Here is a 24,365-nt window from a genome sequence, read left to right as displayed (position 1 = left end):
TTGGAACATTGCGTGTTACAGTCTTTGAAATGTCTGTTGAATTATTAATTAAATAATGAATAATTGTATGTCTGATTGGTCCAGATACAACACTATTCTCGCTGGGAACGACTCAAGTTTTTATTGCAATGCTTCCTATGCATTGCATGAATAGTGTGCGAATAGCGGTTGCTCGACATGCGCAGACGGCTGAAAAAGCTCTTCTTCCTCTCCAAGCAAACTCACTCACCGTGACAACCACGGGTGATTGTTGTCTATTGTTTGCTCACTCAAGCCTTTACACTATAAGCGCTGTACACTAATGCGTGATGCGCTCTACATGAGAAGCTCCCGTTTGATCAGCGGCAGCTATCTGTGCTCATTATCTGTGCCCGCTCAAGCATTTCATAAACGTTTCTGGGCATCTCAGAGAAAAATCAACTCACACTCCACACAAAATGCTCCCGTCTTATAAAAGCCAGCTCCCCTCAAAACATGCGCGAAACTCTGCGTCCACCAGAGCATTACGTGGTCGTGTGGCACGCGTACCGAGCATTTCTTAGTGTGTTTAAAAACATTAGTGTGTGGTTATACATTCCGGTTTGCGACGCGTTGCTTCAACAGTGTTCTATCCTCCATGCCACAATGCAGGACATGCCCATTCTGTGCTCCGAGGTAATAAATCTCCTTGTGAGAGAGGCAATGGGGTCATTCCCCATACCGTGCAGAGAGAGAATGGCAACAGCCATTATTTCCTCATCAAAATGAAGAAAGACGGTGGCCTCAGGTCTATCTGAAACCGTGACATTTGAATTGAGTTCTGTTCATAATGATCACATAAGAACAATTCTCTCTCTTATGTTTGCACGCTCATAAACCATACCTTAGTGTATTTATTAACTTTGGCTCAGACCATTGTTGAGAATTTGCCTTGCTTCCCCATTTCACACACTGTGCACAACCGCTTCCCAATGGTGAGCGGCACGCTATCACAATTAGTGAAAAATATAAAGTGCATGCGATCACGTTATGTGATCGCATGGCAGACGCTCACAGACATGTCAGATTGGGTGCTAAAATGATCGAACATGGGTATTCGATCCAATTTACACGCAGACCGCCTTGCTTCAACAGCGTTATGTCCTTGATGGTTCCATCACAGGACGTGCCTTTATCATGTGCAGAAATTCACAATCTCTTCACAAAAGATGCGATAGAGGTTAGTTTTACAGCTGCTAAATTTTCTTTCCAATTAAAGACAGCAGGCATTGGCCGATACTAGATCTGAGATGCTTTACTCATATGCTGGCAAAACGCGCATTCAAGATGTTAAATAAGAAACAGATCTTATCGCACATCCGCCCACAGGATTGGTTTGCATCAATAGATCTGAAGGTACTTTCATATCCGGATTGTACCGCGCCACAGGCTGTTCTTGAGATTTGCGTTCGAATGGATGACATATCAATTCAAAGTCCTTCCTTTCAGATTGTCTCTGGCACCGCCAAATCTACCAGTTAACTTAATTGCTTCCACAGTGACAGCCCACTGCCCTCTTTGGTACTCCATGTCAAGTCAAGTCAAGTGGTTTTTATTGTCGTTTCAACCATATACAGTTAGTACAGTACACAGCAAAACGAGACAACGTTCCTCCAGGACCATGGTGCTACATAAAAACAACAAAGGACCAACACAGGACCACATGAGACAACACAACGAAATAAAATACCTATATAAAATACCTATATATACCTATATAAAGTGCACGTGCAAACATGTGCAAAGTACGGGACAGTACAACAAATTACTGACAATGAACAGGACAATAGACACAGTGCAGCGCCGACCAGTACTCAGTAGTGCAAAAAGATGACAGTTTCTAAAAACATACACATAACATACTATGAGATAGTGTTCTATGCACATAGCAGTTATTGAGGTAGCAGACAGTTATAAAGTGACAGTAATTTAAAGTGCGACTCAGGACACGTGTGTGTGTGTGTGTGTGTGTGTGTGTCAAACCAGTCTCCAAGTATTGAGGAGTCTGATGGCTTGGGGGAAGAAGCTGTTACACAGTCTGGCCGTGAGGGCCCAAATGCTTCGGTACCTCTTGCCAGACGGCAGGAGGGTAAAGAGTTTGTGTGAGGGGTGTGTGGGGTCGTCCACAATACTGGTTGCTTTGCGGATACAGTGTTTTTTATAAATGTCTTTGATGGAGGGAAGAGAGACCCCAATGATCTTCTCAGCTGTCCTCACTATCCTCTGCAGGGCTTTGCGGTCCGAAACGGTGCAAGTCCCAAACCAGACAGTGATGCAGCTGCTCAGGATGCTCTCAATAGTCCCTCTATAGAATGTAGTGAGGATGGGGGGTGGGAGATGTGCTTTCCTCAGCCTTCGAAGAAAGTAGAGACGCTGCTGGGCTTTCTTGGTGATAGAGCTGGTGTTGAGGGACCAGGTGAGGTTCTCCGCCAGGTGTATCAAGCCCTGCTTAGGTTTTGCTGAAACAAAATGCTGCAAAGAATAAATTATTAACCTTTATTTGTAACAAACATATGGTGAAACCTGCAGAGATGCCACCCTGCCATTTGAATGTCTATTTAGAGATGTAACACACACCAGATCTTGTTAAACACTATCTATCTCTTCACCTTTGTTCTGCATACCAGAACCCAGAAGACACTTAGGTGTATGGGGGAAAGATTATTCAGACTTTGAACTACTGTGTTGTATGCTGGTGGTTTGTATAAATAAAGGTGTGAATGAAACACCATCTGTCTCATTGCCGTCAGTTGTGAGAATGCCTGAGGGTTAGCACATCTAAACATACTGCAGACCCCGCTGTTCTGTATGCACATTAACTGGATTAGCAACACAATTGTTGGATCATGGAAAGCTAAAGGCATAGCTTATTGAGTGTAATACATTTGATCAAATTATAAGTTAAATGCCATATCACCCTGTGTGTAGATAAGTAACAATCATTGGGGATTAGGCAACGATTGATCTCCAATGTAAAACAGTGAATGCAAGTTCTTGTTATCTAAAGATTTTTCTACCAAATCCAACCCTTAAAAAGACTTTAATTGGTATAAGCCATTATATTCAAGTTGATATGGTCATAGTAAATAATATTTTCTGACTAAAATAAATTAATTTAGATGTTACCACAAGCTGTATATCATTTGGGTGAACAGAAGAAAACAAATTTACAGTATAGCAATGTGCAAACTACATATTTTTGACATAGACGGTGAGTTGCCTGAGCAACTAGTTGACTAACTGGTTTTAAAAAAGGTCTGCACATAACACCCTTAACTTTTGTTGGTGTAACCTTAGATATTCAGGTTGATTCCGTCATGTTAAATGTGTTAATGTTAATATTTTTGACCAGTTAATTTAGATGTTACCACATGAGGCACACGTTTTTAGGTTACTTGAAAAAACATTTTTACAGTGAATTTTAAGAACTACCACAAAACATATAAGAACTATTTTAAGAAAAATCTATATTAAATAGTTTTTTTGACCTTTTGCCCCAAGTTTTGAAGAAATGAACCCATCACTTGACCTAGCTCTTACTGGCTTGTCAAAATTCCACAATCAGACAAAATACCCCCCAGAGAAAAGATGGACAACTATACATCTGCTCTCCTTCCAGATTGTAAACTTAAGAATTTAATGAAAAAGCTTTTGAGAAGAACTGAGACTTTCTATTTCCAGCTCAGTGACAAGTGATGGTGCATTTCACACACATACTGAAAGCAGAAGAGATGTGGCTTTGCAGAAGCATAACATGTTGATGGGAGGTAGTGACACATCCTGTGAGACTGTTTCCACTGCACGAGGCCTATTCTACAACGCATCTGATACCTGCAGTGTTTAAACCCAGCCCAACCTTCAACACTCTTATTCCAGATCAAATACTAAAAGCCCCTCACGGCATCAAATGTGTCATGGTGCATGCATTAGCATGAAGGAAGAGAAACAGGAAAGTTAAACAACATATGGAACATACAATGAGATCATGTACTGCACATACTGTGAAGAAGAGTTCACAAATGATATACACAAATAACCTGCACAAATAAATCAACTCAAACTGAGTGTGGGTTGTACCAATAAGGACATAATTAAAGGTTGGTTGATCCCTAAACTCTTAAATTTAAAATCAAGTTATGTTGTACCACTTAATTTTAAATATGGTTTAACAAATCAGAGATTAACATTTTAACCTGTGATTAAAATGTTCCCCGGAGAACCTAGCTGTAGATCATTAGTACCAGTGGTGTAGCCAAGTGTGTGCAAAGGTTTGCAAATGCCAACCAAAACGTCAGCTTGCACACCCAAACAAACACTTTTTTTTTTTTTTAATGATTAAAGGGATAATTCACCCAAAAATGAAAATTGTCACATAATTTACTCACACTCATACCACCCCAGATATGTTTGACTTTCTTTCTTCTGGAGAATACAAATTAAGATTTTTAGAAAAACATCTGAGCTCTGTAGGTCCTTAGAGTGCAAGTGCATGGAGACCAAAATTCTGAAGTTCCAAAAAAACATATGGGCAGCATAACATGTATTATTTATCTGTTTCTCACCCAAACCTATCATATCGCTTCTGAAAATATGGATTTAACCACTGAATTACTTTTATGCTATCTTTTTGTGCTTTTGGAGCTTCCAAATTGTAGTACCCATTCACTAGCATTGTGAGGACCTAAAGACTCGACTCGTCAATGATAACACCATCCAGGACAGCCAGAAATCTTGGAGTTGTGTTTGAAGATCAGTTGAACTTCACAACCAAGGACTCCCTGATCATGCTGATTTGCCTTGTACAACATTAGGAAGATCAGGCCCTACCTATCAGAGCATGCTACACAACTCCTCATCCAAGCTCTTGTTCTATCCAGGCTGAACTATTGCAATGTTCTTCTGGCAGGCCTTTCAGCATGTACTGTCAAACCTCTGCAATTGATCCACACCTCTCTTCATCAAACTGCACTGGCTGCCAATGGTTACTTGCATTAAGTTCAAGGCATTTATGCTTACAGAACAACCACTAGCTCCGCACCCCACTATCTAAACTCACTACTCCAGACTTATGTAACCTCAAGAAGCCTGCCTTCTGCGGGTTAACAGCGCCTCGTGGTGCCATCTCATAGAGGCACAAGATCACTATCCCGGGCCTTTACCTTGACTGTTCCCCACTGGTGGAATGGCCTGCCCGAATGGCTAATTCATTAGCCTCTTTCAAAAAACAGCTAAAGACAAATCTTTATTGTGAACACTCAACCCATTCATACTAATGCACTACATTCATGTTCTTTAACGAGTGATGTTCTTTCATGAGTGGTGGTGTTGTAGTGGGCTAAAGCACATAACTGTTAATCAGAAGGTTACTGGTTCGATCCCCACAGCCACCACCATTGTGTCCTTGAGCAAGGCACTTAACTCCAGGTTGCCCCTGTGTAAGAAATAGAAATGTTATTTCTATCTCAGCTCTGTCCAAGAAAGAAATGCTGTGTGTGCATTATCAAACATCTGTTTCATATCAGCATGGAGTTGAGCTGAGCACCCTCCTCACTCTGTCTGTGTGTGTGTGTATATTGTATTAGTGTATATGGCAAGGGTCCGACAGGCTCCTACGGAACTTGGAGTCTTTTCCATATAGGTCCTAGGCTCTCAAGGAATAGAGGAGCCTTTGCCATATGGAATTGCTATCTGTGATATCTGTATGAGGTAATGTCTGCTCTTATTGGATAGTGCTGTGAACTCCCTTTTTCACTCTTGCAGTATATCTTTGCATGTTATACAGGAGAAGAGCGAGCTGCATATTTGTTCGCTCCCCAACGTTGGATGCTTTGTACTGATTCATTCACGACTCAATAAAAGACGGAGAGAAAAAGGCACTGCTGTGGTTTAGAAGAACTTTTATTTCTAACACCCTGTAATAAGTGCACTGTAAGTTGCTTTGGATAAAAGCGTCTGCCAAATGCATAAATGTAAATGTAAATGTAAAAAAAAAAAAACTTTCCTTGTGTACTGCCCTAAGCTATGCGAGACTTGTATTACAACACTTATTATATTGTTGCCCTTTTTGTGGGATGAATCGCTTCTGTTGTTCTCCTCATTTGTAAGTCACTTTGGATAAAAGCATTTGCTAAATGGATAAATGTAAATGTAAATGTAAAGAGCTGAAATATTCTTTTAAAAATCTCTGTTTGTGTTGAGCAGAAGAAAAAAAGTCACACATATTTGTGATGACATGAGAATAAATGATGAGAGAATTAAAAATTCGGGGTGAACTATTCCTTTGATAATAGAAGGCATGTAAAATGAATCTATGTTATGATGAACTTTCATCACATTGATTATGGAATTTAACAGGACTCGAGTCAAAAATGTGATGACTTGTGACTCGACTCAACATAATCAAAGAAGACTTGCATCTCGACTTAGACTTTGACAACAATAAGTTGCAACTTGACTAGGACTCAAGCCCTCTGACTTGGAAAGTCTTGATACTATGACACTAGACTAAAGTGGCACGGGCCTCAGATCGACCACCTACCCTCACGTCAGTGCCATTATTGTGGCAAGAAATAAAGAGCCCAGGCTGCTGAAGCAAGCATGACCCCTTTAATATCAGGTTATATGGCATTTGGATCATAATTAAAAGTTCCAGGAAAAGCAAAATTTCTAAAAGTGTCTCAATTTGCAGCAATCTCAATTTGAAATAGAATTGTATCAATTATTATATATAATTATGTATGCAGTTTGTATGACCATATTAAATGAGAAACTAAACAGAATATTTGTAACTTTCAAAACTCAAAACATTTTAAAAAAAACATGTCACATCACCACTTCAAATGAACTAGTCAAAAGGTGATTCAAAATTGTGAATACATTAAGCGAAATGGTGAACAATCATAGCACCTAAAATATACACTTTCCCTTATACAGTACTGTGCAAACGTTTTAGGCACATAAGATGTTTCACAAAAGCATTTGTTTTAAGATGGTTATTTATATCTTCCGCTTTAGTGTGTTAATAGGAAATATTAATGTTAGACTTGCAAACATTACTTTTGCAAATAGAATAGAAGAACATGTAGCCCTGCAACAGATGTAATGGGCCCCACAAAGCCCCCCACTGACCATCGAGTCTGAGATTACATGAAGAAACAGAAGCAACTGAGACAGCCTAAATAGATAGTAGGACATAACCCTACGTATAAACAAAATATTTACGGCAGCCTTAGCCCGTGAATAATGAATGGATGGATGGAATGAGATGGCAGCCAGATTGGAGTACATCGATGAGATTATCATTGATGATGAAAATAATGAACCGCAAATTCATCGACGAGTTTTACGAGACAGACATCGTCCTTTGGATATTTATGATGATGTGAACATATATGCTCATTTGCGGTTTAAAAGAAAGGGAATAATGCGTATAACTGATTTGATATCAATATATAACTTTTTAAAATTGTACGTCTTTGTTTTGACAGTTCACGCAAGGCAGCAGCTTATGCGTACGGTTCCTGTTTACAAATTTGAAGGCTGCTGATTGGATTACAAAAAAATACGTCATTCTGTGCAACTACGCATCACTATACAGAGAGCTTACGACCTACTAGATAAGTTCTGGATTAAGAACAGGTGGTGAAACCGAAATAAGTACTGTCTTATTTACAAACTATCTAGTAGTTACCAAGCCCTTTACGTCCTAATTTACGTGAAAACATTTTTCACAAGTGCCTAAAACTTTTGAACAGTACTGTACATTTATGTTAACCTAAAGTTTTGATATTGATAAAAAAATAAATAAATAATTAATGGACATGTTATATCAACTACCCACACCCTTTTCCACTAAAATGGCGCTGGTTCTGGTGCCTGAGCCGTGCTTGGCTCAATTTGAGAGTTGAAAAGTGACACAACTGAAAACATAACTTGCGAGTTTTTAGAACTTTTTTAGCCTCCAAAGTAATTGAATTCAATGCTTGTGCAATCATAAACTGCTTTGATGCAATGGACAACAGTTAAAAATTCATAGCAATCAATTTTTTCAGACAGACACAGAAAGAGGCAGAAGCCACTGTTTGCAACAGAGTACGTAGGAACAGAATGTCCATCAACTGAAAGTGTTTTATATCGCCAAATCGGGCATTTCAAGTGTCGACAGCTTTGTTTATTATATTAGGAGTGATCGACACTCACTGAGCACTTTATTAAGAACACTATGGTCCTAAAGTTCCCAACGTGGTCTTCTGCTGTTTGACATGTTGTGCATTCTGAGATGCTATTCTGCTCACTCAAATTGTACAGAGTGGTTATCCGAGTTACTGTAGCCTTTGTGTCAGCTCAAACCAGTCTGGCCATTCTCCGTTGACCTCTCTCATCAACAAGGCGTTTCCATCCGCAGAACTGCCACCCACTAGATGTTTTGTTTTTGCCACCATTCTAAGTAAGCTCAAGAGACTTTTGTGCATGAAAATCCCAGGAGATCAGCAGTTACACAAATACTCAAACTAGCCCATCTGGCACCAACAATCATGCCATGGTCAAAATCATTAAGATCACATTTTTCCCATTCTGATGGTTGATTTGAACATTAACTGAAGCTCCTGACCCATATCTGCCTGATTTTATGCACTGCTGCCCCACGAATGGATGATTAGATAATCGCATGAATAAGTCCTGTAGGTGTACAGGTGTTCATAATAAATGTTTTTTTGCATTAGTCATGCCAGACAGTGTTATTGTAGATTTGAAAATTTTACTTGGTGAGGACATTATCCCATCCCTGAAGCTTGACATATTCCTGGTTTGAGACCAGGTTCCTGGTTTGAGACAAGAACATTCAAGAATACATGGAAAAGTCTAGATTAGGCTCCAGCACCAGCAACCTGACAGTGGGAAAGGGCTATGAGAGAGTATAAGTTTTGGAGGTTCAGTCTGGCTCAAACCAAAACCATCTCTGTCTCTCTTGGATGTATCAGCCCTTCTATGAGATGCTAAAAGCAGTCCCTTGGGTTTTGTGTGAAAGCAAACTCTCATTTGTGCTATTAAATATTTTTAATATTCAAATATATAAACGTTTCCGTTCGGAGTATTTCACACGTGCTGTTCCTCTGATTTCCCACCACTGTTCTATGATCAGCTATGGATAGTGTATGAGCACTTTAATGAGGTCAGTGGACCGTGACGAGGTGACAGTGCAGTTTGAAATGTCTGTAGCTATTGCCGCCGGCTCGCAGTGCACCATTTATTTCCCTCGCTTGCAGAAAGTCACATCCTATCTCTCACAGGACAAAGCACAAAATGACAAAAACATCCAAATTACAGCTGACGTGAATAGCGATGGTCGTTTGTGACATCAGTGCTACCTTGGCTGATGGTCATTGGCTTGTCTGTCACCATGCCAACCCTGAGAAAATATAATGAGCACCTCAAACTGGCACCTCATCTAAAAACATCTCACTCATTTTGTACAATTTTCTAGATGGGCACTGACGCAGGCAAGTATTAAGGATCAAACGAGTAGTGCCGTTTGAGAGGTGCTCTATTCTTAGAGAAGAAACCTGAAGAATTTGTGTTAATCAATATATCTACTCTATAGGCAAAGGGGCTTTTAAAAGCAAAACAGGCAGTGATGGTTCCCCCCTGAAATATTTTTAACACAGATTCTGCTTTCAGGAGCTTTGCAGAATTAATATTATAGTACAGATTATAGCTCACATACTGTATGTGAGATTTGCATGGAGACTGACTGTATAGCAAAGCTGGCGTGATATGGCTACATTGATTAATGCAATCATTAAGGCTACCTTGTGTTGAAAAGCTCATAGCATGTTAATTTTGTTGTACATTAATATCTTGTGAGGGAAAATGCGTAGCTGCTGAATGCAGGGAACGCTGTCACATCGCTCTGAGTGTTCGCTCTTAAGCCATCCATCTATATATCCAGAATACATATTTGCTCAATTGACAGAGCCTTCCACAACACGACCACTTAACCAATTACGAGCCAGAAGGAACATAAATCAATAGATGACATCCGTGAGTCGTGACAGAACTGCAATTACCTAAGCAGGATGAAGAGAGTAAAGAGAGTGGCACTTCTTCATTCAACTGTAAAACATTATATCTAATGTGAATTACAACATCACTGGCTGTAAACTAGTCAGCTTTCAAACTAATCTTGTTTTTAATCACATTGATTAAAACTGATTCAGAAACAAACTCCTGTTGCTTTGGCATGTTAAACGCAGGAACGCATGTGTTTACATTTGCATAGAGACAGTGGCTCTTTCAGCTACCTCCTTTTGCCCATAAAGGGCTGAAGACAATGCAGCCACATAAACCAAAAGACTGAAATACAATGAACAAGCGCTGTCACAAAAACCTCATGGGCAATGTCACCCATTTCATGAGTGTTAACTGACATGCACATCAGCCCTGCTGAAAAGACCAGCATTTGTTGTGTTTTGGATGCAGGTCCACAACATGGGATGCTGGTGTTCTTACCAGGTTTCTTAACTAGTTTAAAAAGCTTCATCTGGAACCGTATTCTGGTTGACCAGCATTTTTTGCTGGTGAACAACCTAGCTATGCTAGACCAGCATAAAATCAGCATAAACCAGCTAGCTAAGTTGGTCTTTTCAGCAGGTAAGCTCAAAGCATCCCATTTCCAGCAAATAACACATTTGATCTCTGATGTCCAAAGGTGGAAATGTCTTACCATTGGTGGAATGAAGGCTCTCCAGACTCCAGTAATGGGACATGACCCCTCTAACTGCCCTGACCCCTCCAGGCAGTCCCTTAGCGGGGCTGCAATCTGAGCCAGAGCCAGGTGACTGTTCTGAGCTCCCCCCACCACTGCAGCCTCCTCCTGCCAGCGGGACGCCCACCTCACCGGCACTGTGCTGGGTGCGCATGTGGCCGCACACCAACAGGGAGAAGGGTGGTGTCGCTTCGGCAGGTGTTAATTCCAACCGTGCTGCGTGTGTGCACGTCTATGGGCTCGAGTCAACCACTGAGCTCTCAGTCGCGACTGCTTATAGAGTCTGCAACGAGCCCTCAGCTCTCCCCTCTCATTCCTCACTCGCTCTCCTGCTCTTTTACCTTCACTCTTGGTTGCAGTCTCAAAGAGCTCAACATAAACGCCCAGATACACAATCAGCTCTCTCTTTCTCTCTCTCTCTCTCTCCCTCTCTCTCTCGCACGCACATACACACACATACAGTCACAGGCTGGCATCACCGGGGATCCTCTAAGGGGAAGAGGACTCGTATGACTCAAATGATTCAATGTGAAGCACTCAGTTTGGCACTGAAACGGACTGCCTTTCTCTTCCCCGCAGTACCCCCTTGAGCCCCCCCTTCATCCACTGTTAAAGCCAAGCTGTTAGTAAACCAAAAGACGGTGCCTGGAGAGAGCACTAGCAATGTCGAGAGTTGAAACCACCTTCTAAGAATTTAACCCCTAATTAGCAGATATCACATTAATGGCAGGCCCAAAAATGTGCACAACACATCACAACAAAAGCATTTGACGAAACCATACTTGAGCAGCACACCAGACTGATACTAAAATACACAATTTCCACAGAAATGCTCATTATCTCTCAAAACTATTAATAGAAGGAATGTGGTTTATTAGCAGACCTTTCTCATCAGACACAAATTTGAGAATATTGACTTGCTCTAGACCTTGCAGCTGTGAATACATTTTATGTAAGAACATTGGAAACTGGATGCAGATCAAAGTTAAAACTCAGGGGAACATTCCTCACATTCATGTATATGACAGATCTGATCTATCACTGTTTCAGATCACACACACACACACACACATGCACACTTAAAAATGTCATTCCAAAATGAAAGCCATCTAAATATAAATAGGATATGTCCCAATCTTAAATCTACAATATGCTTACAACAATTCCATGCTGAAGAATATCTTTTTAACCCAACAGACACAAATTAAACAAATAGGTTTGGATGTTTTTTCAATACATTCATAAACCAGACAGGCTCTGTTTGAAAGCAGAAAGTTCATATGTTGGTTCTGATCAAGTGAACTCACCCAAAGGTGCGGTCGGTCCATGTGACTCTTGTGATGGAGTGGTAAGATTCGATTCTGTGGAGAGCAGCATGTATCTGTGTTAGTTTCTCTGATGAAGTTAGACTCAAGTTTTACATTAGCATAATGGCCAGGAATTCTGTACTGGCTTGTCATGCAGTGTACGGAAAGGTCGTAGAGTGGGCATGATGTCAGACAGGGACAAAATGAGGTCATTGTGTATTTCTCCTCATAGAAATCCATATTAAATAAGGCAAGGCATTTGCAGAGGTCCTGCAAAAAGCACAGAGCATGTCATAGAGACAAGACATCAATAGTGGGAGGACTATTTTGATGAGAACAATAAAAGTAAACAAGATATGCAGAAGCCACATCTTAGATCAGAGAGTGAAAAATGTAAATATATAGCAGGCTCATGTTTGAGGTTTGATTTTTATTATAAAAACATGATGCAAAGAGAAGACAAATAAAACCAGCCTAATCTCAGGAAAATTACGTGACTGTGGAGACCATTTTTGCAAAATGACTTAACAAGTATTGCTGTTCCGAGTTGAAATGTCCAGTGAGTGGCCCTAAAAGAGAGTTAAATGTTCCCCTAAACAAGTTTTTGAGATTAATGGTCTTTCGAGCTTTATATCAATAAAACCTACCTCCCTACACCAAACTTTACACCTAACCAATGATGTAATGTAGTAGGTTATGTAAAACAAATGTTAAAATGTGTCACCTTTCAAGTCATGCCTATAGTTAAAGTGTTTTCATAAGATAGCACCATATGAGGAACAGAGCGAAAAGTAAGTATTTATGAACTAAGGTTGCCACATGTCCCATACTTAAGTGGCTATATGCTCAGGGGATCCCTGGACACTGACAAAATACAACATTTGAATGTGCTCAAAATGCTGAAGCGTCCCGTATTCGCTTGGGGAAAGTTGGTAACCCTATTAGGAACTGATAATCTACCATTTTGACGTATATGTGATTTGTGTGAAAGTTAATAAAAGATGTTGTTGCAGCTCCCCTAGTGTTTATTTTACTATATGTGATATAAAAAATGAATTTTGCAAAAATGTAGGTATAGTAACATGATTCTATGAGACCAGGTTGAACAAAATAAATCCAAACAAGGTCAGTCAAGGTAAGTTGTTTAAAAAAACATCTAAGACTTCACCTTTATTTAGATATTGAACTAAATTTTCCTAAATCAAAATCTACTTTTAAAAGTGTGTTTGTGTTGGGCAGAGGGGTGCTGTAAACTCAAGCCAGGTCTACCTCCGTGCTCAGAGAGAGAGAGAGCAAGCAAGAGAAGGCCTGACGCCAGTGAGTGGGTGAGAAATAATCAGCAGGATTGTTTGGCAGAAAGAGAGAGGATCAGCGCTGGGGGCCCCTGAGCTCCACACTCCATGCATTACTGCACAAAGATAACCTCTGAGCTCTTGCTACATTCACACATGACTAAATAAAGCTTCTTCTTAAGAAACCACACATTTCAGATGCCTGTAGATGTAAGTCCTTAATGAAGTCATTTTCAATATCTAATCACAGATGTTTGCTTGCATTTGTGCACAGACCTCCTCAGCTTTGTGTCCAGGTATATGAAAATAAATTAAACAATCTTTGATAAAGAAAGACTACAAATTCACATCAAAGACGTTTGCAAGTCTCCGGGATCCAAATGTCACAAACAAACCTATAAATAGCTCACCAGGATTTATCAAAGCAAAGGTTTTAGAATAAAAGCAACCATTGCCCCCTGTAGGACACTATGGAACTCAAAGATTTAGGAAGACATTAAACTTGTTCCCATATTAATAAAAGTTTGTGATACAGTGATAAGGTGCATGTTGTGTTCAAAAAGCTTATGTTACTGACCTGAAAACAACACACGATGGGGCCAGCCCAAACAGTCGAGGCCTATAGGTGTGCTCTGGGAGAAGAAGTGGTCTTTCAAAGAGATGGAAGGGAACTGCTCAGGAGACGTAAGAGAGAGTCTAGTACGCACCTATAAATGACAGTGATCAGACACAACACATGTCTATAATTAAACATGTTAACAATAAAAAAAAAAATTAAACACTTTGACAGGGGGTATTTACACAGGGCACGTTCTTTAAGTAAAGAGCTCAATGGAATTTAACAAAATGCATGTTTATGGATGCATTTAAGGGACAGATCACCCCAAAACTAAAATTCTACTTTTTACTCACCCTAATGCTGTTCCAAACCAATTTGAATTTCTTAAGTGGAAAACAAAGGAAATGCTTGGCAGAATGTTTGCATTCTTTCCATACATGAAAGTGAATGGTGACTGACAGCCTGTCAGTTCCAAACATTCTGCTGAACTTGTCCCTTTGTGTTCCAAAAATGTTTGGGAAAACATGATGGTGAATAAATGATGATGATTTTAATGTTTAGGTTAATTATCCCTTGAACTCTCATACATCAATTGCTAATATACATATTAAATACACATTTAACCCATCACCAGATTCATCTGATTGATCTCTTGTTGACACTGTGTATTATGTGGCACTTAAGGCCAGAGACACCGAACATGCAGCGAGACACGTCACCTGTAATGGCAAAAAACATCTATCCTGCATGTGCATGTGTACATAGACCAAAAATGAAAAAATAGCACAAATGAAATACAAGAATGTGTCCTGTGTGAACAGCCCCTTTTGTGTAAACTTTTTGTCCCTCTATTAACTAGATAAAAGAACTTCAAATAGTCTGTGAAATTCTGAGACTCCTTAGGTTAAAGTGTTGGCCAGACTTTCCAAAAATCAGGCAAAACACAAGAAATAGAAGAGAAGTCTGAAATCCTAAAGACACTACAAGCAGAGTAGAAGATAATGAGTCCAGATGTGTAGGAACAGGAAGAAAGCAGAACAGGACAAGAGAGGATGCACTGGAAGATGCTGATGGCAAGGTGTTTCTCCCATTTTGATGAGTTCCTTACTTTCTCATGATTCTCAGATGTTGGAGTGCTAAGCTGCCGCAAACTTCTCTGTACGCCAAGTTTCTTTTTATAGATGTTCTCTGCATCAGCCAACATTTCATATGAGCATGAGCAACAATGTTCTTTTGTGGAATTTCTTTTCCTCTCTTGGTCAAGTGCCACCTCTCTGATGCCCTGGAGAGGCCCCACCCAGCCGTAGATGTCTGAGATGGGTCTGGGTGTGGTTCTGCTCTGCTCTCTGTTCTTCGTCCGAAGCACACATCCATGTCCTTGTTGTCTTCTCCCTGATGAATGGGCGGCTGGCTCAGCACTGTGCTGTACATGTTTTGAGTGCAAATTTAGGAGGTTATACAGATATCTTTTGATGAAAGTTGCACTGAAGGATTAAGTTTGTCAAATTTTGTTACATAGCATGATAAATGTTTGAGCCACAATAATCATAAGTCATTAACCACTAGGTGTCACTGTTTCTGAAAAATCTTTTAACAAAACATTTAACAACCATTGTATTTCCTGGACATAATGATATGGGTTAGACTGTCTATGCCTATGCACCTTAACAATCCACTTCTTTCAAGTATGTAGAGCCTTGGTAAAACTCAAACTGTAGTGGGATTACTATGTCCAATCTGTAAAGCTTAATATAGAAAGTGAGTAAATTATAGAGGGCTCCTGTCCAATATGTTCAAAGGACACACTTAAGCTCTCCTAACACAATGCTTTTAATATCTTCCCAGTTATGTGGATGTAATCAATGCTCTTGAATACAAGAGTAACATTCATAGATAGAAAATACACAATACAATCTAATATCTATACAATAAAATATAATAATATCTGACATTTTACATGGATAGCTGTCACATACCATGTCTATAGACTTTTTTTTATCAACATCAAGGTTTCAGGTGAAAATGTATATCTTGGGTAGGGGTGTGCAGCAAAGCCGTTATCTGTATCTGTTGCAATGGTAAAATTATCTGTGTCTGTATTCGGATATCACCAGATTTGGGTGGGGCTAAAACCGTAAGAGTCAAATTGGACTTTTCTATTTATAGTTCCCATATAACAAATATGTCTTTTATAATTCATGCAATTATTTCGTCTTATTATTATTATATTTAACTATATAATTTTTTCTTACAAGATAATGCTGAAAATGTGTGAAACTGTGTATTACTTTCCATCATCATCCATACTGTCAAACAAACAACCAAAAAAAAGCTATACAAAAAGATTCCATTTGAATCATTTTTCAGCCTATTTGATATACAGTATATCCTGTGTGTGTGTGTGTGTGTGTGTGTGTGTGTGTGTGTGTGTGTGTGTGTGTGTGTGTGTGTGTGTGTGTGTATATAATTATGTAATTATCTGAAATGGCTTAAAAGTAATTTTTTTAATCAGAGGCAACGTCAAGTTGAAGGTGTGTTTTTTTCACTGAATAAACACAAAGAAGGTTAATATTTAATAATTTTCATTTATATGCACAAATATATAACAATACAGTAATAAAATAAATTTTTTGCCTATATATATATATATATATATATATATATATATATATATATATATATATACTATACATCTTTGAAAACATGTTTTCTCTGAATGAACAAGGTGCTTAACTAAACTTAACTAATTTTTAACCCAGTTCAATATTATTGTAATTAAATAATGATTGTACATTATTATATTATTTTGAGGATTAGATTTGTTTTAGACAATGCAATAGTAATTTATATTAGACAAACTGCTCTGAGCATAATCATGATGACATGATGCCCTATGTGACACAAAACACTCTGTAGAGCACACAAACCATTTCATTTAATTTAATTATTTTTTTGTGGTTTAAAATTCACATATGACCATATCACGATTTTGATGTTATTTTGATTAATAGTACAGCCCTGTAGGATCGTTAAAATTAGTCTTATTGTGCACTCTTTAGGAAATCAAGTGCCCAAATAAAAAGTGCTTTATAATCATTGTGATATTCATCATATTGTTTAATTTTATATAACAAGCAAAATCATTGCGATGATATCCCAACCCTATACAGCCTTACACAACTGTCTGTGCTTGTTCTTTGCAGGTTACTTGCATTTGCTTTGTTTTAGAAAGAAATTGCTCTTATTGATGACAAACTTCACCCCACCATCACCTTACACACTGCCTGCTCACCTGATAGAAGAGCGAGTGAGACACAGAGGCATGTTGTCATATATCTCACTCGGAAGTTTTTAAATGACTAACTTCAAAATTACATTTCAAAAAGTGGAAAATGTGTATGATATGGTAGCTTAGTTAATGTTAACGTAACTCACCTCACCCACTCACACCGTGCGCATTTTAATTAAAAAAGTTTAAACTTTATTCATATTAACTTCACCGACTTACTATTGCGTTGTTATTTTATATATGTTTATTATATAAATATCTCTCTATGCCCGTGCTCTTTGGATAATCAGTCGAACAAATATTTTTTCTATTATTTGGTAGAATTTGTATTCATGTTTAAGACATTATTTGTGCCTTTCTGAATAAGGTATTCAGCTTTGGGTACATACCTAATTTAGGTTCTTGCAACTGGTCACCATTTTTAATCACATTCTTGCCTTCACTAGTTAATTATAAATGGTCCAAATACATTTTTAAAAGAACAAATATTCCAAGAAGTCTCTCAATTAATATGAAGTAAAATAGTTGCATGCTTATTTAATGGCAATTTAAAACAGAATTAGCTCAATTTTAAATAGGTTTAGATGGTGTATAACATGTTGCAACAGATGTCAACCTGTGTTGGGGGTAATACAATAAAAGTAACATGCATTACATAATCAAATTACTTTTTTCAAGTAACGAGTAAATTAGCGCAATTATTTTTTTATTTTAGACCATAATATCTGAGTTATTTGTACACCTCTACTGTCCCTGTATTTCAAGAAATCAGGAGTAAAATTGTGCAAACTTTAGGGAGGAGACGTAGTGCATGATGGGCATTGTACTTCTATAGAGTGTGAGGACAGAGACTAACAATAGTCACTTCTATTTAAATTAATGGGAGAAATTGGAATGCCCAACCAAGAAGCTCTAGCACCGAACAGTCAATGGATGTAGAATGGAAGTCCTGCCTTGCTGGTAAAAGAGCCAATTACCTTGTAGATACAGACATCGCCTGTCACTTCACTAACGCGCATGCGCATTTCGTGTTTTAGTATAATATGAGGTCAACATTCGGTTGAGTGAAACGTGATTGATTCATGTGTTAATACACACTGCATTAAAAAAATCAGTAAATGGGCCTAGGCAGAGGGATTATAAGACTAGTCTTCCACTGGCCACAACATGATACACAGGGTGAAATACTCGCTCAATTCACTGACTTATGCAGCCAAACTGCTCCGTGTTACATCTCCCTATAACTGGGAGAATGGGGTGAGAAAAGACTCTGGATCAGTCGCTTCGAGCAACATTCTACATCGATTGTGTACGCAAAGAAAATGTCTTAGTTTCCCAAAAATATTCTACATATTTGTTTTATAATAAACAAGTAGTTTCATTAATTAAACAAATAATTATATGCATTTTAGCAGCATTAAAAACAATCCCATTCAAATTGTATCAACATGCGCCTCTGAAGTTGTGGTGTCTGTACGTACCATGGATCGACTGAAAACAAGCTTGCACTGAGATGATGTAAGTGAAAAATATTCATTTATTCATTAGACTTATTCCTTGAACATGTTCGGCTGGTATTCCCCACTGAATGTTATCCTGACTTTTGAAAAACACAAGTTGACTCTAACGTGGTCAATGGGCACAGCACATGATGACATATGATGCAGGTTCAAGTGTTGGACTTTGCTGTTTTAGGTAAGACAGTGGTTATTCTTCATTACTCATATTGGCTGCCATGTTGAAGGAAAAACAAATCATGCATATTCATGTTATTGTTTCTTTATTATAAAATTATGTGAAGCCCTACGTTCTAAATATCTGTTTGTTTAGTATGTTGTTCTGACATGAGTGTTGTACAGTAGCTAGCATGACCTGTAATGTCTCTTGTATGCAATGCATGGCTTATTTGTATGGAATGCATAGCATTTTACAAAACTTTACCAAAGTATTTAATGTCAGCTATTCACTTACCTCTGGTTTGTTGATCAGCGATCCTGATATCAGGCTGGTCTGCGACTGGCTGTCTGAACTGCTGTCCTCTAGTAAGTATTCAGAATCAAAGGAGTGGGCTGTGATAAGTTGTGCTGTCCTTGGTTTCAGAGACTTCGGCCTTTGAGGCGGGTCAGAGAGACCCTCAACGCTCACTCCTTGGCCGAGCGAGCAGAGAGAAGATGCCACAGATCGAGAGGAGTAACGGAAGCTCCTCCTTTGTCCCAACAACCCTGGACTGTTGGGTTTGGGGCTCATGGGCCTCGTCGGATTATCAGTGGCTTCGAAGCAGCTCAGAGACCTCCCCCAGGATGGTGACATCTGATTTGCAAGAGCAAGACTTGTAGGGTGTAGAGAAGACTGCAAACTATCATCCACTTTGCGAACAGCCTCAAAGCTTTCTACCGACGCCTGGTCAGAGTCAGAGGAAGCAGCACTAGGTAGCTCGCCTCCTTCCAGACACTTTTTCTCCAGTGTACCTCCTAACTGGTCCTGAGGAGCAGTTTTCAAGCTCAGTTGGTCAGAATGGCAAATGTTCTTCAAGTGTAGTTGGGAACCAGGTGAGCTGTGAAGCCTGGACCTGCTCTGAGGAGCACAGTAAGCACAGGCACTATGGCTCTGGTGTGCGGACTTGTCACAAATTGTCTCAGGAATAGATAGTGTTCTTTTGTAAATTTCTGCTTCTTTAGAACGTTTCATCTTCTTCCAGGGCTGATTGGTTTTCCCTTCCTCTTTCTCGGAGTGCAGGATCTGCTCCTGGTATTCCTTCTCAGGACATTTGGACTCAAACAGGCTTGACAGAGACCTATGAGCCATTGCGAGCTTCATGCGTAAATTCAAGTTATCAGTACTCTTGCTTTTCCTTTGCTGTAATCCCTCTGTCATTGAGGAAGCTGTAAAATGCAGTGCGCCAACATCTTTGTGCTGATGTTGTACATTACTGGAGTAATAAGAATTTTGGGATTGTGTGTATTTCTCTCTGATCTGCAAATTCAGGGCGTCGGCCTGTTCAAAAATATCATCATTGGAGTGGTCATCATCCTTCATAATATCTGTAAAATGATCTGTACTCTGAGACATCAGGCTCTTGTAGAGAGAAGGGTGTGCATTGTTACATATGGGTGTCTTAGTATACCTCACCTCCTCCTGCCCCTCTCCTTCCTCTTGATCTACCTTGTTATTGCCCTTGTGTTCTCGCTTAGTTTTGCGAAACGAGGGCATTCTAGAGAAAACTGAAAACATAGAGCCCTTCCCTGACTGGTTTCTCTTAATTCTCGCAAAACCGTGGAGGCTTGAAGGTGACTGAGTGCTGTCCTCCGTCTCCTCGCTGTTGGTACTGGAATCGAGATCTTGTGACACATTACTGGACAAACTATGGCCATCACAGTTATCAACCCCATTTAATTGAGGTGCCAATGTCTCTTCAGCATCTGGTTGATTCATAACAGTACTTACTTCTTTAACAGTGGCTACATTAGCATTCATCTCACTTACATTTGTACATATGGCAGAAATGTTGCTTTCATATGGACTGTGAGGAACATTGCGGTTTGTAATTTCATCACAGGAGCTCCATTCCTCATTGAATCCACCTTCTGATAATGGACTTCCTCTCTGTTGTTTCTCCAATCCATTTTCCATCACAAATGAACTCTCCAGTGAACTGTCAGACTCCAAAATGGCCTCTAAACTAGTGATGGGAAACATGGGACAGCATTCAACAAATGTGCTCTCTGTCGCAGAGTTCTTTGAAATCTGGAAAGACTGTGTAGAAAGAGGATTGCTGCAAGCAGACGGTTCACATAATGAGACAGTGCTTCCAGGAGAGCTTGTTTTGAAAGAAGTTTGAAGCCTTCTTCCTGTGTATTCTGATGTACAAGTGTCATTGACCTTGAGCGCAGAGCTGCTCAGTGGTAACATATTTGCCTCCTGGATGTGTGCATGCAAATGGAAAACATGTGAAAATTCACAGTTTGCAGAGTCTGCATTAAAAATTCCATGTGTGTTATGATGGTCATCTGTGTACATGGTACTCGAGGTTTGTAACACTGTAGTGCTACACTGCCTGATGCCGTCGGTGTCCTTAAACTGAAATGCTCTGGCTGTCTGTTCTCCCTCCACTGCAAACAAGCACTGGCAATCCTTCCCACCACAGCAATCACAGAGCTGCTTTTGTGTAACATCTTTGTGGCTGAAACATGCGCTAAGGTCAGGTGATTTTGCAACATTATCCTTATAGTCCATTGCAGTCTTTATTTCAGTTGCTTTTAAGGGGGTAGCTGAGCTGTTTAAAAGAGGAGGGGCATTCTCTTTAAAGTGATCAACCCCTTCTGAGACTAAAAATCTAGTATTGTTAGTAAACGTATTGTATTTTATCAAAGAACTAGGTAAAGAGTTTTGTAGACCTGAGGCACTGTCTTCTAGAGTAATGGTCTTAATGTTGTTATTTGTGTCTGAGTTGTATTCTCCTGTTGTCCTCAAAGCCTCATTTCTACTGCTCAGCTGGGAATAATCAAAGGGTGATTGTGTGTTTGTGCACGGATTTGACTGTGCATTAGACAAAATATCAACGTTAAGATTTGATATATTGGCAGGCTCAAACGTTTCAAACTTAATCGATTTATTTTGTCTTGTGTGCTTGTTAAACTGGTTGCCGGGTTGGTGAAACTGTTTAGAGGTTTCTGTATAATCTTCATATGTGTCAGACATAACATCTACAAAGCAATGTGCTACTTGTTTACAGTTCATATGCAGGTCATTACTGAGCTCCAAGCAAATGTCTGTGGCATTGACTGGAGATTTGTCAGACAAAATCTCAGACAGACCGTCCAGAGACTCGACATGACTGTCTACAGGACTACTTGGACACCCATCAACTGCTGAAACTCTCATTGACTTGTGCTTGGTATATTCCATGCATCCCAAATTATCAGAGTAAATTACTGACTGCTCAAATGATGGAACAATTATACATTCATTTGGACACTCTATAACAATATGATGTTGCATGTTGTTATTTGTTTCTTCTAAAACATCATCTGTGTAATCTTCATTATCAGCACTTTTAGTGCTAACACAAGCTTGTGCTTTGATGAATTCATCCTGTTTGTTGCAAGGAACTTTACTATTAGGGTGGCACTGCTGGGTTTTGCAAAAATCTGCCTCAGACTCATAGTCTTCTAAATATATTTGCTCACTCTTTTGCAAAACGTGATTGCCCATGTGATATCTGTTCATTAAGTATTCATCTTTTTCAGTATCATTTTGTAATATTGAGCCATTTTGGTGGCTGAAATGAGTGCAGTCTGACAGTACTGATGCTTGGTCATTGATCACACACTGATGCACTAAATCCGACACTCCAGTAAAAATTGAATAAGGCACATTTGAGGAACCGCTACCAGGTGCATAATACTCAGTGAAAACAGCTGTGGTTTCATTCAAGCCCTCCTTTTCGAAAATCAGACTGTCGTTCTTTTCTATGGCCAGATCGAATTCTTTGTCCCTGTGCATTGATGACAGCTTTTCAGATGTTTTTAAGGATTGGTTGACTTCACAGGTGGTGTAAATGTCCTTGTAGTCCTTTTTTAATTGTTCATTTTCATAAATGCTGCCACCCATGAAAACAGAGTCTGACTCATTCACAACATGCCAATGAGAGTTCATGGAAATTGCCTGTATGTGTTCTACTGAGGCCTGTGACTGGCTGTGGTCTATTGAACACTGTGATTGACTATCTTCTTCTGAGGCCTGTGTTTGTCTCTGTTTTGTTGAGCACACTGATTGACTGTTTTCTTCTGAGGCCTGGGATTGGCTGTGTTCTATTGAGAACAGTGATTGACAATATTTTTCTGAGGCTTGTGATTGGCTGTGTTCTGTTAAGCGCAGTGATTGACTGTGTTGTTCTGAGGCCAGTGATTGGCTGTGTTTTATGGAGTACAGTGAATGCCTGTATTCTTCAAAGGCCTGTGATTGTCTTTGTTCTATTGAACACAGTGATTTACTTTGTTCTTCTGAGGCCTGTGATTGGCTGTGTTCTATTGAGCAAAGTCGCTGACTGTGTCCTACTGAAGCTTGTAATTCACTGAGTTCCAGTGAGGCCTGTGATTGGTTGTGTTCTACTGAGCACAATGATTGACCATAATCTTCTGAGGCCTGTGATTGACTGTGTTTTGTTGAGCACATTGATTGACTGTTTTCTTCTGAGGCCTGTGATTGGCTGTGTTCTATTGAGCATAGTGATTGACTATATTCTTCTGAGGCCTGTGATTGGCTGTGTTCTGTTAAGCACATTGATTGACTGTTTTCTTGTGAAACCTGTAATTGGCAATGTTCTACCGAGGCCTGTGATTGACTGTGTTCAACTGAGGCCTGGGATTGGCAGTGCTCTACAGAGACCTGTGACTTGTTGTACTCTAGTGACTCCTCTGTCTCTTCAATAGGCTTCTCAAATGATTCAAATTCAGCTACGTCTATAGAGGAAAGCTGTGAAACAATTAAACTTACCTTATGCTGTTGAGTGTTTAATTCATGTTCGCTGTCTGAATTTTCCATAACTGTGGCATTGGAAATCAACTGCATTTTAGCTTTATTTTTATCATTATCAATACACTTCAAAGCTTTCTCATTTGGGGTAATAATTTGTATATGCAGCTCTTCAAGCGTTGGTTGGGTGTCTGTCATATTTTTTCTAATTTTATCACATTGAGGTTTTCCATCAGGAGTGTCAACAGGCTGAGAATTAGCCTTATCATGGTCAATTGATGTAAATAATATGTCTTCAGCATTTAGCTCAGAAAGTGATTGGCTGTGTTCTATTGAGCACAGTGATTGACTGTGTCCTTCTGAGGCCTTTGATTGACTGTATTTTGTTGAGCACATTGACTGACTGTTTTCTTCTGAGGCCTCTGACTGCCTGTGTTCTACTGAGGCTTGTGATTGGCTGTGTTCTATTGAGGACTGTGATTCACTGTGTTCTATTGAGGCCTGTGAATGACTGTGTTCTATTGAGCACAGTAATTGTCTGTGTTCTACTAAAGCCTGTGTTTGAATTTGTTCTATCGAGCACAATGATTGACTGTGTTCTACTGAAGCCTGTAATTGGCTATGTTCAACAGAAGCCTGTGAATGGCTGTGTTCTATTGAG

At 39.4% G+C, this 24,365-nt stretch overlaps 1 protein-coding gene across 6 annotated transcripts in view; it reads right to left on the bottom strand.

Annotated features, from left to right (window-relative positions):
* Positions 1-23,982, bottom strand: part of LOC127649148 (rho guanine nucleotide exchange factor 4-like) — a 62,901-nt gene extending 38,919 nt beyond the window's left edge. Inside the window, exons 1-4 of one of the 6 annotated variants that reach the window (XM_052134110.1) lie at positions 19,202-23,982; positions 15,050-15,364; positions 13,960-14,089; positions 12,091-12,144 (exon numbers count right to left, since the gene is read on the bottom strand). In XM_052134110.1, the coding sequence (XP_051990070.1) occupies positions 12,091-12,144; positions 13,960-14,089; positions 15,050-15,364; positions 19,202-23,902 (5,200 nt within the window). In that variant the 5' untranslated portion in view covers positions 23,903-23,982. Of the gene's footprint in view, positions 1-10,741; positions 11,360-12,090; positions 12,145-13,959; positions 14,090-15,049; positions 15,365-19,201 lie in introns of those variants that run through there. The other 5 variants (XM_052134112.1, XM_052134111.1, XM_052134113.1 and 2 more) reach the window with 5 other exon arrangements.
* Between the last annotated feature and the right edge of the window lie 383 nt (positions 23,983-24,365).

Source organism: Xyrauchen texanus, chromosome 9, assembly GCF_025860055.1.
Source record: "Xyrauchen texanus isolate HMW12.3.18 chromosome 9, RBS_HiC_50CHRs, whole genome shotgun sequence".
NCBI lineage: Eukaryota > Metazoa > Chordata > Actinopteri > Cypriniformes > Catostomidae > Xyrauchen > Xyrauchen texanus.
The sequence above is the reverse complement of the archived record's forward strand: the minus strand, read 5'-3'. Positions and strand labels throughout refer to the sequence as shown.